Below are 15,176 nucleotides of genomic sequence, written 5' to 3' on the forward strand. Positions count from 1 at the left end.
TACACCCCTCATCACAAACTTCATAAACCTGCTGCACCATAATCACATCAATTGCCCTGGATTTCCATTGCCTCTTACTCAGGGGATACTACCACAGAGGGGCCATCCATTTCAACGTGTGTTTCAAAGTTTTTTTGTATAACAAGTTGCACAAATTAAAAATACAGACCAATACCAATAGTTTCACGATTGACACTAGCTAGAGCTTGCGGCAAGAAACATTATTCAAGCAAAAGACAATGCAGACATTGTGAAACGCACTTCTCTGCAATTTGTTAAAGACATCTAGGAAGCACGATTAATAGCTGTATGTAAACCAATATCTGGAATAGGAATTAATAATGAAATAGAAATTCAGAGAGCTGATCAATTTGGATATAAAAAATGTGTTGAAGCAGACAGGGTATATGTGTTTCAGATTCTCCACACATTCAAGATCGGCACACAGGACTGGTGCAGTTTCCTCAGAGCGTAAGGAATCAGAAACTGGTGGATGTGTAGTAGAAAAGGAAGACCAACTCAGGCATAACAAGGCTCCCTGCAGTAGAAAATAATCACAAAACAGCCAATAGTGTGCCCACAAGTGGACACTGGTAGCCCTGAAGACAATGTGGACTAGACAAACCCAGGTGAAGCTGCCCCATGTAGTTGGCAGGATAGAGCGGAGATAGTCCGCCTGCATGTTAATTTTCGCCAGGTGGTTCACAACCGGCTTATTCATCATGAGTGCACCCACAACCACAGTGCCTGGTGGCATAGGAGGGCAAGTCACCACTACCCAGTTTGCACACCACATCGTGGTCATTTGCCCATCAGGACCTGGATGAACATGCCAGGGATGTAGAACAGAAACACCAAGAGTCAGGTGAATCACAAAGCTTGATCTGATTGTGTCAGACCTCTGCATCAAAGGGGGATTTAGATCTAATAGTGCACTGAGGTGTCCACTCAAAGCAATGGAGGGGGCCCTCCATCACTAGTAGGGCCAACTTTGGCAAAGGGTAGAAAGGCTTTCACATGCGAGTACAGGACAGCAGCCCCCACTGCAGGTCCAGAGTAGCTCCCATGGAAATACAGATGCAGTCTGAGAACTCACCTGTGCTGGGACCACTGGAAGCAGGGGCCCCACTGGAGTGCATGCATGTGACCATGCATGAAGCACCGGCAAGATGCAAGCAGGCCCAAAAGGCACAGGGCTTTTACTGATGTACAGGAACAAAGCAAACACAAGCTTGCAAGAAGTACCAACCACAGACATCACGTTTGTAAAGACTGGAAGTGCAGATGTCCAAACAGGAGGACCGAACTGGTAGTGGGTGGAACAATCCAAAGCCTAGGTATCACCTGTGCAATTACAGGATCGCATATGAAAATAAAAGTCCTGTAGTTCAAGGTTCACTATACAATCTTCACAGCCAAGAAAACCTACATCAAAGACAGCATGTTGTACTTCTACTTGCAGATGAATGTGCATGTCCAGATTGGGGTGAAGGGATCCAGACTATTAGAATTCTGCAGGTCCAAGTAGCTGCCAGCAGCCAAAGAGCACCGGAGCAATAACTGAGGCCGGTTGGCTGAGGGATTGGTTCAGCCAGTGCACAATAGTATCCTGAAGAATCACAATGGGGTTGACTGGTGCAGAGTTTGAAGCTTAGGAGGCCGTAACGTGCACTAGTGGAAGCCAGAGTGAAGTCTCTGTGTAAGACAGCCACCATCCCCTAGGTTAAGGCCTCAACATATGCTGGGGCAGTGCCACAAGTGGAGAGGGATCCACATCTAAGAAAGTCGCCCAAAATGCTGGCAAACTAAATTCATGCACCATTACATAACTTTCATTCACTGAAACAAGGCTATGCCAAAGGACACGTCATCTAGGTCATGTAGCTGCAACCTGTCTCCCACATGCCCCACATCTTACCTTCTGGCCGTCTCCAATTTTCAGGATAGTGTTGCAGACTGCTCGTGCTAGCCGGTAGTCCTCATGCACTTTCTCACCCAACCCAACAGTCACCAGGGTATCCAGGTTGCTGCCAACAATTTCAGGGCGCCCTCTGCAGTGGAAGGCAAAAGGTGTTTCAAGTAAGTGCAGAAGACCTACAAGTCTGCAGTGCACAGCATTTGTGCAAATGGCTATTGTGGACAACAGTATAAGCGGTTGGTTCCACAGCAGGAACATTCCTAAACCGACGCTCTCCGATAGATTAAAGATTTGTTACAGGTTCAGAAGAAGTGAACCAAGGATGCCCCAGGGAGCTAAATGAAACCCCTTTTGGAACCACTGAGACGCTCCTTGCTCAACAGCAGCAAAGCACTGGGACCTATGGCTTTACATTCAATGCAACTCATTCCATCAGCCGCAGGTGGAAAACTCAGGAGAACTGAAGCACGGTTTAATCTCAAGCCAATGCAGCTAAACAGGTGGCTCCATCAGATGAGCAAAGACACAACTGTGAAACTACTGGAGAGCAACAGCTTCTACTAAACACTTTACACACAGCAAGAAGCTGCAACGTAACAGCATCTCATTAACCCAAACAAATTGGAAACCACTCCAGCTACACCCATTAACTAAAGTAATGCGAATCTTACGTACTTGGCCATCATTCCCAGCAACAAAACGGAAGCCCTGCGCTCGAGGGGAGAGCATGAAGACTTCTCGGTGAAGCGCTCCCAGAGATGTTGGATCACAGCTGGGCGGATTTCATTCTTCAGCACAAACTCTGAAACCTACAGAAGGGTAAAGACTGTAAGGAAGAGACACTAGAAACATTCAGGGGGCAACCACAAGATTCAGGGTGGTGGTGAGTCACACAAAAGGATTGGAAAGAGGAATTGGGCAAACCACTGATGGACGGATTTCTGAGAGACTTAACACTTTGATAAAATCACAGTAGCACAGTGACCACTAATTAGGTAAATTCACCCTAATTTGAGCCAAGGCCAGCAATTGGCTTGAGATGTCAGTGAACAGAAGGCATGGCCATACATCTACACTCTAACGCTATTTCCGTATTCAAAATGTATATTTTCATATCACTTACAGAAACAGTAAATAAAACAGTTTAAGTGCATTTAATTGTTGCAAATTACAACCATTGACCTTTTCAGCATGTTGTAAGGACCACAATCAATAACTCAACTGAGCAAACAATAAGTCACATTAAATGCAATGCTCACGACCTCACCAGTGATGTGACTAATGCAATTAGAAAGGTTGTAAATAATCTTTACAGGAGTACACATAGTAAGACTACGGAGAGGTTGATGAATGCAGTATTACGTACTGCTAGGAGTATGAATTTAAGGTTACATTGTGCTACTAGACTCCGTTACTTGCTACATGCAGCCAACCACTGCTAAGGCCTTTGATCCTGTGCAGCACTGGATGGCGGAAAAGCATGGCCTATGGTGAGACGCAATTTTTAAAATACATGAAAATAAGGGTTTGCAGATGCTTGCACACTTGTAGCATCGTTGGATATTCTGGGAGGTTGATAGACCAGGCACCAGGTCTATGAACCACACAGACTTTTCCAACTATGGTTCAATAAGCACTTGTCAGGGTATCACGTACCAATGACCAGAGTTTTTGGACATTTCAAACTCCAGAGCGGCCCTGAAACATACATGCATCTCACAGCAGGAATCCTTTTGCCTCCCTGCCGCCTTAAGGCTCCTTCCCTTTTCCTCATCCAGAACACTGGGACAGAGTCATCACAGCCTCTAATGGCAGCTGCAACATTTTGTCCAAATTCTGACCTTCCAATCCTAAACTTCGGTTCTGTTGACCAAAATGGATGGCAGGAGAAAGTTTACTCAGTTAATTATTTAAAAAACGTGGGCACGCAAACTATCTGCAGATAAACAGTCCAGTTACCCATTTCCCAAAATTGGACAGGCCATGCCAGTTTGATTTGAGGCTTAAAAAAACATAAGCCTCACAATTTCTTGAACACCACTGAATAAATTTACACCAAACCCAGCAAAAGCACATCCTTGAGAAAAGTTATACTTTCATGCGAAATTCACTACAATTGCATTAAGCCATTTTTCCTGTAGCTCGAGCAGAAATTTGCCATGGATGTTAAGATAGCAAGTGTCGCTTTTTTGCCACCACTGTCCCTGACAGATCTGGATGAAACATGCTGTGCCAAACAAATCGGATAAGTATTTTTCCCAGGCAGTTTTCTACATATTCATGCATTGAGCAGTGCTTATACTAGCAAAACAAGACTGATTTTCAGTTAAAAGCTAGACCTAACCACAGAGGGACTAAACTCAAAACATTAACGTTCAAGAGTAGAATTCTTTGACTTAATGTTTGCTACGAGTCATTTGCCAGGCAGGCAAAACATTCTTAATGTATCTGAAGCACCCAGATTTCCTGTATGTGCAGCTTTCTGAAATTTCTCTAGTCTACCTAAAGGCTTTCAGGTCACCCATTTAGCTTCACTTAACATCGGGACTTGAGGGTGCGAAATCAATTTGAGCTACTCACACAAAGGACCAGTCTGAACAGAAAACCCCAGGATAAATAATATGAAGCAAGCCACTTATCCACTTACAATCTCTTCAAGGCATTGGATGGTTGACAGAGAAGCATCTACAGTGAGAAGGGAGAGGTTGTGCACCAGAGCCTGAGCCTTCGCCCTGCAAGAATAAAAAATGTGGTTGATGCAGAATGCAATACTAAATGTACACAACCAATAGGCTAGCCCACACTCACAAGACGTCAGACAACTGCATGCTAGCTAATGGTGGTCTTATCCAGATTACAAATGGCAATTGGGAGACAATGCACTGGGAGGCCCTTTGAATGTCACAGATAGATGCATGAACAATCCACCTTCTCACAATTGTGGATTATAGACTGCACGCACGTCAACTGTCAGTCTTACACATACAAACAAATTTCTTCACCCTGCATATAACCTGGCTTATGCTACTTGTTGCCAATTCAACCCATCACAGATTAATTTCTTTTGATGAAAGAGCAGAACAAACAAGTTACTTTCCTTTGATGATGTGATTTCTGGTGGGTAGTCTAACTGCAGATTCCTCACTTTTAGAATATTGCCCAGGTGCCGGACTGGATCCAGAAGTTCACAGCAGTGTGAGCACATGGCGCGTTGTGGCACCATTCATTTCAGTGTTGACTTTTTCACCTAGAACTGATGGAAGCCACATATAAGCTCCACCCCTGAGCACTGGTGTCAGTGTCTTGCTCTGCCTCTTCTGCGCCCTCAGACGCAGAGCACAAAACAATTGGAGGTACAAGTGTGCATATCTGTAATTTGGGGCCTTTTTATGCGTTAAAAAAAAGAGAACACTCCACAGAACAGGGAGACGAGGACAGTAAGAATTCCGTAGTAATGGTATCCAGAGAGTTAGAGAGAAGTACCCCGTTTGTCTGATGAATACTTCTTACCGCAGCTTCCTCACCTCTAGAATAGAGAACAGAGCAGTGCCTACCAAGTTGGAGGGTCTGTGGAGTGCGCTCTGACCAAAAAGTCGTGCAGACCAGGATTATTGAAATGTCCTCCCCATTGGACCTGGCTATCAAGGTAGTGGTGCTTTGAGGTGTACACCAGGCTTCCCCAACGAATAGCTTGTGAGCTACTGGTAGGTTTCCAGCTACCTGCAAGTACACACAATTGGAACCTTTTGTTTGGCTGAACTCATCTGTATGCCATAAGTATGAATTCAAGACATAAGGGTGTGTATTTTCAGAACTCAGGTGTTTGGAGAAACAAAAAATATATATAAAATTTCCCAAATATATTTAAAGCGGACATTTGAGTGATCAGTCATGTGGAGAGACTTCTTACCAATATTTTCGTGCTGGGGCACTCCATCTGTGGCTGGCATGTATTAGCTTTGCAGAGGGATTCCAAATTGCAAAAGCCTTTTTAAACTACTGCTAGCAATGCTGCCTAATGCACCATGGTGATCACTACTGGTAATCTTACATATGGCCACTAATGTAAACTGTCCCGATGAGGTCACTATTCCAACACTGATATTCGTAGCGTGCAACTATTTTAACTGAACATAAGGAGTAGTTTCTTACCTGTAACTCCAGTTCTGTAGTAGGGGTATCTCTGTTATAGTCATAATCTATGAATACTCCCCGCCCATGTGCGGGGACCCCGGAGCAATCAAAAATATCTCTTAAGCTGTCCCGCATTTGCAAACCTGCAAAGACACTTAAGAGACAGACAAAATAATACAGCCTAATCACAACAAGGCTGCACTGGCCAGCACTTCCTCTGAAGTGAACACAAAAGCCAAAATAAAGTTTAAATGTCATTTTTATTCACATTTGACATGTTCCTTTATTATCTCACACTCCCTTCACCAAAATCCCTTTAAACAATAGAGAGGAAGGGGTGGACAGACAAGCCCTATAGGCTGTCATTATGTGTCTAAAGGGATACCGTGCCTTTAAGAAACTCTCCAGAGACCCCCGGTATCCCAGGATGCACAGCCAACCCAAGTTACTTTCAGTTCTTTTTGAAGGTGTATAACAACAGGCCTGATACCGTCAGGTTACTCCACCGGGGAGGAGGGAGGGTCGCTTATGACTATAACAGAGATACCCCTACTACAGAACTGGAGTTACAGGTAAGAAACTACTCCTTCTGTAGTAGGGGATCTCTGTGTATAGTCATAATCTATGAATAGAATGGCAAGCCCATCCCAACCAACAAACAGCGGTGGAGTAAAAACCCAGACACCAACAAATTACTGTGCAAACAAATTCCTCAGCGAAGCCACGTCCAACCTGCGCATCTGCCCTAGCATCAGAATCCAGGCAGTAATGCTTTGAAAACGTATGGACCGACTTCCAGGCAGCAGCCTTACAAATGTCAGCAATTGGAACATTCTGAAGCAAAGCTGCAGTCGCTGCTTTGCCTCTAGTCGAATGTGCTGTAGGCTTACCCCCTAACGTCTTATTAGCTTTCTGATAAAGCTGAATACAGGACACCATCCATCCGGAGAGGGACCGTGTTGAGGTAGCTAGACCAGTTCTTACCGAACCATAATTCACCAACAGTGGATCCGACCTGCGGATTCCTTTTGTCTTATCGAGATAGAAGGTCAACACCCTACGCACAGCAAGTGAACGCAGAGACCTCTCCGCCGGAGAGAAGGGATGCTGAAAAAACGTAGGCAAAGTTATCATGTGATTCACATGGAAATCAGATATCACTGTAGGTAAAAACTTAGGCTGAGTACGCATTACCACTTTAGAAGCATGGAATACAGTATACGGCTCTGAAAAACACAGAGCCTGAATCTCACCTACTCTCCTGGCTGATGTAATCGCCACCAGGAGAAACAGCCTTCCAGGACAAATACTGCAAGGAGGCCTCATGAATAGGCTCAAAAAGGCTCCCTCATTATCTGGACAACACCACAGTCAACACCCATGGTGGAGAAGGTCGTCTAACAGGGAGGAACACCTTACGCGAACCTTCCAAAAAATCCGTAACCACAGGCATGTGGAAAAATGAGGTTTGGGAAGGGCCCTTTCTCTACGCAGTCAAAGCTGCGAGACGAACCCTGATAGACTGAAAATTAAGCCCAGAGGGAGCCAACTGCAGCAGATAAGGCAGAATAGCATCTTCTCTACAGGATGTAGGGTCAACGTCCTTTGCCCTGCACCATAAGCAAAATCTCTTCCACTTATAGGTATATCCATACAGTCCCGAGGCAGAATCAAGTGTCCATATTGCACTAACGCAGGAGCCAGGCTGCCAAACTCCAGGACAAGAGATCGGGGGAACCATCTGTCATCCGAACCTCGTGAGAAGGTCCGGCCGACATGGCAGGCGCCTGCGTGGAATAACAGACCGGTGAAGAAGGTCGGTGAACCACCAGTGCCTCGACCCCTCCAGAGCCAAAAGGATCATCCTGGCTCTGGATCGCGACAGCTCGATCAGCACCGCCGATATCAGGGGAAAGGGTGGAAAGGCGTAGAGAAGCCGTTAGACCAGCTGATCCAGAGAGCTTTCCCCAGCGTCCCTGGTCGGAAGCACCTGGACGCGAAGTCGCAGCCTCTGCTGTCTTCTGCCCGAGCGAACAGATCGACATCCGGGGAGCCCCACTCTGCGAAGACGTCTATCAGCACGTCGCCGTTTAGCACCCACTCGTGATTCTCGTGAACGAGCCTGCTGAGCGCAACGGCTTGGGCATTCTGCACTCCCAGCAAATGGGTAGCCGTGATCGGCAGGTTCCTGGTCACTAGCAAATACCAGATGGCCTGCGCCTCCCGAGACAGCATGCGTGAACGGGAGCCCCCCTGCTTGTAGATGCAATACATGGAAGTAGGATTGTCCGTCTGAACGAGCAGGGAGTCTGCCTTGAAGGAGGAATGGAACGCCTGCAGGGCCAAGGGTACCGCTCTGAGTTTCCCAAAAAGTTGATGTGGTAAGTCATCTCCGTCTGCGACCATACCCCCTGTGAAGAGGGCCCGACTGAGGAGATTGTCCCCCGAACACCACCACTGCAGCGACTGAAGAGCATGCAGCGACAGCCGAATCTCGTCGTCACAAGCCCCTCCGATGGAGCGGTCACAAGGGCCTGAGCCTACCGAAGGAGTGACCATCGTCTTTCCGCCGAAGGAGACACGCTTACTGACAGCGTAGAGATGGAGGCCGCCACGTACTATATGCACTGGAACGGCACCGGGAACGACTTGGACATGGTGACGTGCCACCCCAGCTTGTTCAAGAGAACGCACGTCTGGAGGGAGTGCGCTTGCGCTTCTGAAAGGAGTGTGCCCTGACCAACCAACCGTCAGAGACGAGACCTGCCCCACCGTTGGGGGGGGGGGGGGGGGGGGGTAATAATACAAGAACTCGAGCCCTACGAAGGATCGAAGAGAGTCTCCCCTCCGAAGGGCACACAGCCGTTGAGTCACGACAGACCTTGTGAGGTCGGTGCGGAGGCCCAAACGAAGTAAGAGAGAGAGAGCGAGAGAGAGAGAGCGAGATAGAGAGAGAAAGAGTCCAAGTGAAATGCAGGCGCGCTACCCGAAAGTAGCTGCCTTGATCAACCAGCCGTTCAGAAACGGAGAGACAAAGCCACTGTGACTCTCATATGCGCAGCCACCACGGCCTAGCGTATGGAACATTCCAAGGTGTAGGCTGCAGGCCGAAAGGAGGCACAAAGCAATGATAATGGCCGTTGCCCACTGTGAAAAACAGGAACTCGCGATATTTTCCCCGCTGCATAGTCAGTCACCCTGAGGAGGTTGAGGGGAAACCTAAGGCAGAGACCCCCACCGGAATGTACTACTCTTTGATCCCACGAGTCGGCTTGTCGCCCGCCGAACGTGGGTCCAAACTCGGTCATGTCTCCCTTGCACGCTAGAAGGAACGGTGAGTACCATCCCTGTCCAGTTCATCCCAGAGGAGCCGAGTCTATCTTCCTTTACTGGAAGATGGAGGTGGCCTCCTTCTACAACTCGCGCACAGAGCGCGAGCGAGGTGGAGGGAGAGCTGGAGGGAAACCGGAAGAGTCGCACGGCGGTCAGCCCCAAAATGACTCAATGGCGCCTCGCTATCCGCATGGGAGCACAAGAGTTGCGGCAGAGAAGGAGAGTAGAAACACACTGCTGCGCAGGCTGCAGAGATTCCGTCGAAGACAAGAACGTCGCCGTAGAACAAACCCACGGCAAAGCCCGGGATGCGCCTGAAGCGAAACATCTGCTGCAGAGCCTAAGAATATATATATATATATATATCCGCAACCATCATGCCCTGTAGACTATCCCTGTCTCTGGGCCGGAGATCCACACGTCGGTGAAGGAACGCACACAGGGATCACCACAACGGCCCAGCCAGAGGTTCGTAAGAACAGGAGAGCACCTCTCCCTATTCACGTAAGAGGCCCCCCTGGCATGCCTGACCCGAGAACTTCCATAACAGTGACGACGGGACCTTATGGAAGACAGCGGATTCCATGGGACCGACGCCCCCACACGAGACCTCGTGGTAGGGACATCAAGATTCCACGGAGGGAGGGGGGGGGGGGGGGGGGGGAACGGGTCGCCGGCCGAGGCGCCACAGGCCCCCCGGTGAGTGGGAGATGAGCCGGAGAGAATTCTGCGGCATCCCCGTGGTATCACCCGTGGGGGCGGAGCAGGAGGCGACCAAGATGGTGAGCCGGTGCGCAGACACTGCTAAGCGAGGGGACCAAAGTCCCGCGCTTCCGAGCGGACCACGTGTAAGTAGCCCCAGACACCGAAGGGTCCCTCGGCGCCAGCTCAGCGTCGAGAGTCGACGCTGCCGGGAAAACGAAGTCCCCGCCTATGATGGTAGGCCCACAACAGAGCGAGGTCCAGAACCGGACCTAGCCATCGAGCGCCAGTAATGACCCCTCGACGTCACCATGACCTCACCATTACTGCGACGTCATCAGCACTGCGACGGCACCACCACAGCGGTGTCGAACCTCCTTCTGCACCTTGACGTCGAGCATCACCGCGCCTCGACGGCGATCGACGTCACGCATCACTGCGCCGCGACGCCAAGCGTCTCGACGTCCAGCCATGCATCGACGTCAAGCGTCGACGCCAAGCATCGACGTCAAGCCTCAGCGCCGACGTCAAGCCTCAGCGCCGACGTCAAGCCTCGGCTCTCGACGTCATGGCTCTCGACGTCATGGCTCTCGACGTCATGGCTCTCGACGTCATGGCTCTCGACGTCATGGCTCTCGACGTCATGGCTCAGCAGCCTCCTTGACGTGGGCCTTTTCTTGGGTCGACGGAGAGCATTGGCGTCACACCTGCTCTCGACGTCGCCGTCCTCGATGCTGACCGGCGGGGGAAAGCCCCCGAGGCCACAGCATGGGACGTGGTAGAGGACCTACCCTCTCCTTACCCAGGGGCTGAAGAAGAAACCTAAACAGGTGTCAAACATAAGACACAGGCAAGCACAGAAGACAAACTCTGAGCTTCAGCTTTGGCCTTTATGACCTACCGCAGTCAAAGCACTTGCTAAACAGGTGTTCAAATCCGATGCTATAGAGGCAAGCAAACTGCAGAAATTCTGCCAAAAAACCACAGCAGAATGTAGAGAAAGGCCAAAGACGTCGAATGAAACTTCAAATCCAGAAAAAAAAAATCACTCAAAATGAATAAAAGCTCACAAAATGAAGAGCTAATGCTCCAGGGTCCTGCCAGCAGGAGCCGGAAAAAAGAACTGAAAGTAACTTGGGTTGGCTGTGCATCCTGGGATACCGGGGGTCTCTGGAGAGTTTCTTAAAGGCACGGTATCCCTTTAGCAGACACATAATGACAGCCTATAGGGCTTGTCTGTCCACCCCTTCCTCTCTATTGTTTAAAGGGATTTTGGTGAAGGGAGTGTGAGATAATAAAGGAACATGTCAAATGTGAATAAAAATGACATTTAAACTTTATTTTGGCTTTTGTGTTCACTTCAGAGGAAGTGCTGGCCAGTGCAGCCTTGTTGTGATTAGGCTGTATTATTTTGTCTGTCTCTTAAGTGTCTTTGCAGGTTTGCAAATGCGGGACAGCTTAAGAGATATTTTTGATTGCTCCGGGGTCCCCGCACATGGGCGGAGATTATTCATAGATTATGACTATACACAGAGATCCCCTACTACAGAAGTAGTTATTGCACAAGAGGTTGGAGACCCCTGGTGTACACAGACGCTCACTTCACTTGCTAGCACCGTAGTAGTAGCAGTAGCACTGGTGGAATGAGTCCTCAGCCCTTAAGGAGGCTGTTTCCCAGTCAACGTGTAGCAGATCTTAAATGCAGAGGACTATCCACCACAACAAGTTAGGCAGAGCAAAGAAAACTGGGAGGGTGATTACTTGGCCAAAAAAGGCATTAGGACTGAAGGGAAAAAGGCTGCTCTGGTCCTCAGCGCAAGTTGTCTGCAAAAAAAAGGTGGAATAGGGAGGCAGCGCCATGAGCTCACTCACACAACGAGCTGAAGTGATCGGAATGAGAAGATGGTTTTTTTTAGAGTCCATGGGCTCAAATAGCAGCTGTGTATTTGCTCTGAGGAGTTACACACGAACGTCATGACCAAACTGAGGTTGAACTGTGGCATCAAACTGTTTAGGCAGGAACATGTGGCAAACCTTTAATAAAGTGCAGCACAACTGTGGATTTAAACAAGGACAACTGGTTCGGAAATGCAAAGAAAAGGCCAGAAGGTCTGACAAATAACCTTTCAAGGTGCCCATGGCAAGACCTTACTAAGACAAAGAAAAACATCAAAACAGACGAGTTTGGCTTCTAAGGGTTTTGTGTTGGAGGTACACACCAGGTCACAACTTTATCCCAGCGTAAATAGTTTTTAGTGGGACTCCTGCCCAGGAGGATGACATCCACAATTTCAGAAGGTAGAACGTAGTCAACTGCTGCCACTCAAACTCCTCCTTGCATGGAGGTGTAAATTGTGCGGTTCAGATTTAGAACCCCACCCTGCTTCCGAGACAGAAGATACTCCTGAAGCTGTAGCCTGATTGGAGGTTAGATGCTCCAGGCAAGCAGTTCCAGGCACAACAACGGTACTCCCTGTCCAGAGTCATTAGGATAACCTGGGTCTGGTTGTTCCAAAGCTTCTACAGTACTCGGGGCAGGAGTAGAAGGTGTGCTTTCTGTAACCTTATTGCATTTCCTTGAGGGAGTAGTCTTGGAAACTCCAACGCGCAGAAGTTATGACACGGCACATTTGACAATGGTGAAAAGATCCAGCTAGGGCTCTTCCCACAATTAGAAGATTTCCTGTGCCACCATAGAATGCAACTGCCATTCATGATCCACCTGGTGTCGCCAGCCAAGTGCACACACCTGGGTGTTCAAAGATCATGCCAGGTGGCTGGCAACAAGGGAGGTGCCCCATCGCTCCAGCCAATGTCAGAGGCATTGGCACACGAACAAAGACCCTCACCACCCTGCCTGTTGCAATATCACATGATGGTGGTGTGTCCATGAGAACCTGCACTGGCTTTCCCTTGATGTATGGCTAGAACGCCTTTAATACCAGACTGATGGCGTGCAGCTAGAGTAGACAGCAGGGGCTTGACTCAAGCAGGTCATAGAGCTGGAGGGGAAGTACGGAACCAGAGGCAGGTTCCAGGGGCTTAGAGGACACAAAGGGCAGATCTGCTGGCAGTAACCTGTCTGGAGACCCCGAAGGACGTATGGGGCTTGAAGGCATGCCAGAAGTGGGCAGAGGAGTGCTGAAAGTATGCAGAATGACCTCCTTGAAGGCCTCAACCTACTGTGGTTCACCAATGGCTTGGGAAATTCAGGGAGCAGGACAAGTTGTAGAATCTGCTCTTGGGACAAGAATCTAGCGCAAGATAGATTGGCACCCTGCAAACTTATTTTTGGACAGAGGCGGGACGAGGTCAGGTCCCACTTTGACTTTGTATGCACTTCGTTGATTTGGACTTCCTGGAAAACTTCGACTGCGAAGACAACCTATCGCGGGGCAGGTCCACACCCTCAATGTGGAGCAGGACTTGTGTGAACGCCATGACTTAATTCAGTGCTTGGCAACATACATCTTGGCTCCCCTACCCCGCGTTCGGGTGCACGAGGGCATTCTTTACACATCTTGGTCGTACCCCTTGCCAAAACAGCAAGGACAGACGTTGGGCAGGTCTTTCACTGACCGGTTTTGAACAGTCCAGGCATGTTTGAGCATTGTAGTCTTTGGCAGGGGACATCATCCCTTGCACACTGGAGGAGATTTTAGAAAAGATTCACCAACTGACAAAGTGGAGCAAAGCTCTGGATCTGCGTGCGAGGGTGGCCCCTATATGCAACTCCACTGTCACTTCAAGGGCAAAATTAAGTCAATGCAGAGCCTCAAGACACCACATAGTCACATGTATGAGCACTGCTGCGAAAACTTCAAGATCCAGACTGGTGCCTTAAAATGTTCAAAAGGGGAGAAATCTGCTGGTAGAAGTAGCCATTAGTGTAGGTAGATTTATATCAAATAATTTTAAAAGGCATGACCACTACAATGCACTGTGTGTGTGTGTGTGTGTGGGGGGGGGGGGGGGGAAGGGTGCAGTAAAGAGGCTACAGGGTGAAGCCAATTCAAGGGTAATTACTGTGAGAAGTTGGCCTGATGTATGATGTCACTAGTTCTAGTGTACACCTTATATCAGTCCAAATACCCTTATGGTGATTGGTTGTAAAGTCAACCTTATAGACCACCTATCCTAGTGGTAGCATGGACAAGAGCAGTCTTAGGCTAAACTCTGAATGGCATGTGAAGCCAGCTGTGATACCATATATAATCCCTTGAATACCAAATGAAAGGACACCACAACAGATATATATATATAAAATAAAGTGTATTTATTCTAGTCAAACCCTCAGCACTCTTTATGAGATTAGAGGTAAGTACAACACAGTCTTATTTAAGCATACATTAAGTCACACAGGTAAGTAATACAGTTAGGCCCTAGGGGCCACGCAAACCATATACTAAGTAAGTGGTATAAGGACCACTGTCACGGAAATAGAATAGGCCTAGGGAATCGCTGGGGCTACACTATACTAGCGTTAGTTAGGAAGTGGGAGGCCCACGGGATTCGTGTGCAGAGTGGAAACACTCACGCGTAATGCGTAAAAGTCAATAGCAATAGTACAGTTTAGAAAACGGTAGATTTAGGACACTTCCGGAGTAGCTAGGAAGTTGAGACTGGAAAACTAGACACTAGGATAGTCACTATCCTGATGAGCACCGGAGTACCCAAGTTACCTAGCCCACAGGCTGCGGGTGCATAGGGGTGAAGATGCGTCGGTTTTCGTCGTCGACTCCTATGGATGCCTGAAGAAAGATGCGGACAGGCAGTCCGTGAAGAGTGTCCGGTGGATCCCAAGGCTGGGATCAAGAAGAGAGGAAACCTGCAAGCAGAAGGGACAGAGTCAAGGTCACTAGCCAGTGACCACGTGGAACCAGGAAGGAACCAGGCGATGTCGTGAAGATTGCAGGTGAAGGTGAAGCTTGTCGCTGCAGCCAGGAGGACCAGGAAGCGTCGAGGACGACCGGGACCAGGAGGCGAGCTGTCCCACGAAGGCTCTTGCTGTCGGCGGCGGCGAAGTTGGACTAGGACTCACCAAGCCTTGGCAAGCGGAACCCACGAAGAACGGAGGACTTGCTTCTGG

At 48.7% G+C, this 15,176-nt stretch overlaps 1 protein-coding gene across 3 annotated transcripts in view; it reads right to left on the bottom strand.

The window, feature by feature from the left end:
• The window catches only part of NCAPD2 (non-SMC condensin I complex subunit D2), an 89,007-nt gene that overhangs the window by 25,303 nt on the left and 48,528 nt on the right, over nt 1–15,176 (bottom strand). For all 3 annotated transcript variants that reach the window (XM_085619822.1, XM_085619824.1, XM_085619823.1), the window contains 3 exons: nt 4,566–4,650; nt 2,594–2,727; nt 1,919–2,051 (listed from right to left, as the gene is read on the bottom strand). In XM_085619822.1, the coding sequence (XP_085475948.1) occupies nt 1,919–2,051; nt 2,594–2,727; nt 4,566–4,650 (352 nt within the window). The remainder of the gene's footprint in view (nt 1–1,918; nt 2,052–2,593; nt 2,728–4,565; nt 4,651–15,176) is intronic.

Source organism: Triturus cristatus, chromosome 7 (genome assembly GCF_964204655.1).
Source record: "Triturus cristatus chromosome 7, aTriCri1.1, whole genome shotgun sequence".
In the NCBI taxonomy this organism is placed as follows: Eukaryota; Metazoa; Chordata; class Amphibia; order Caudata; family Salamandridae; genus Triturus; species Triturus cristatus.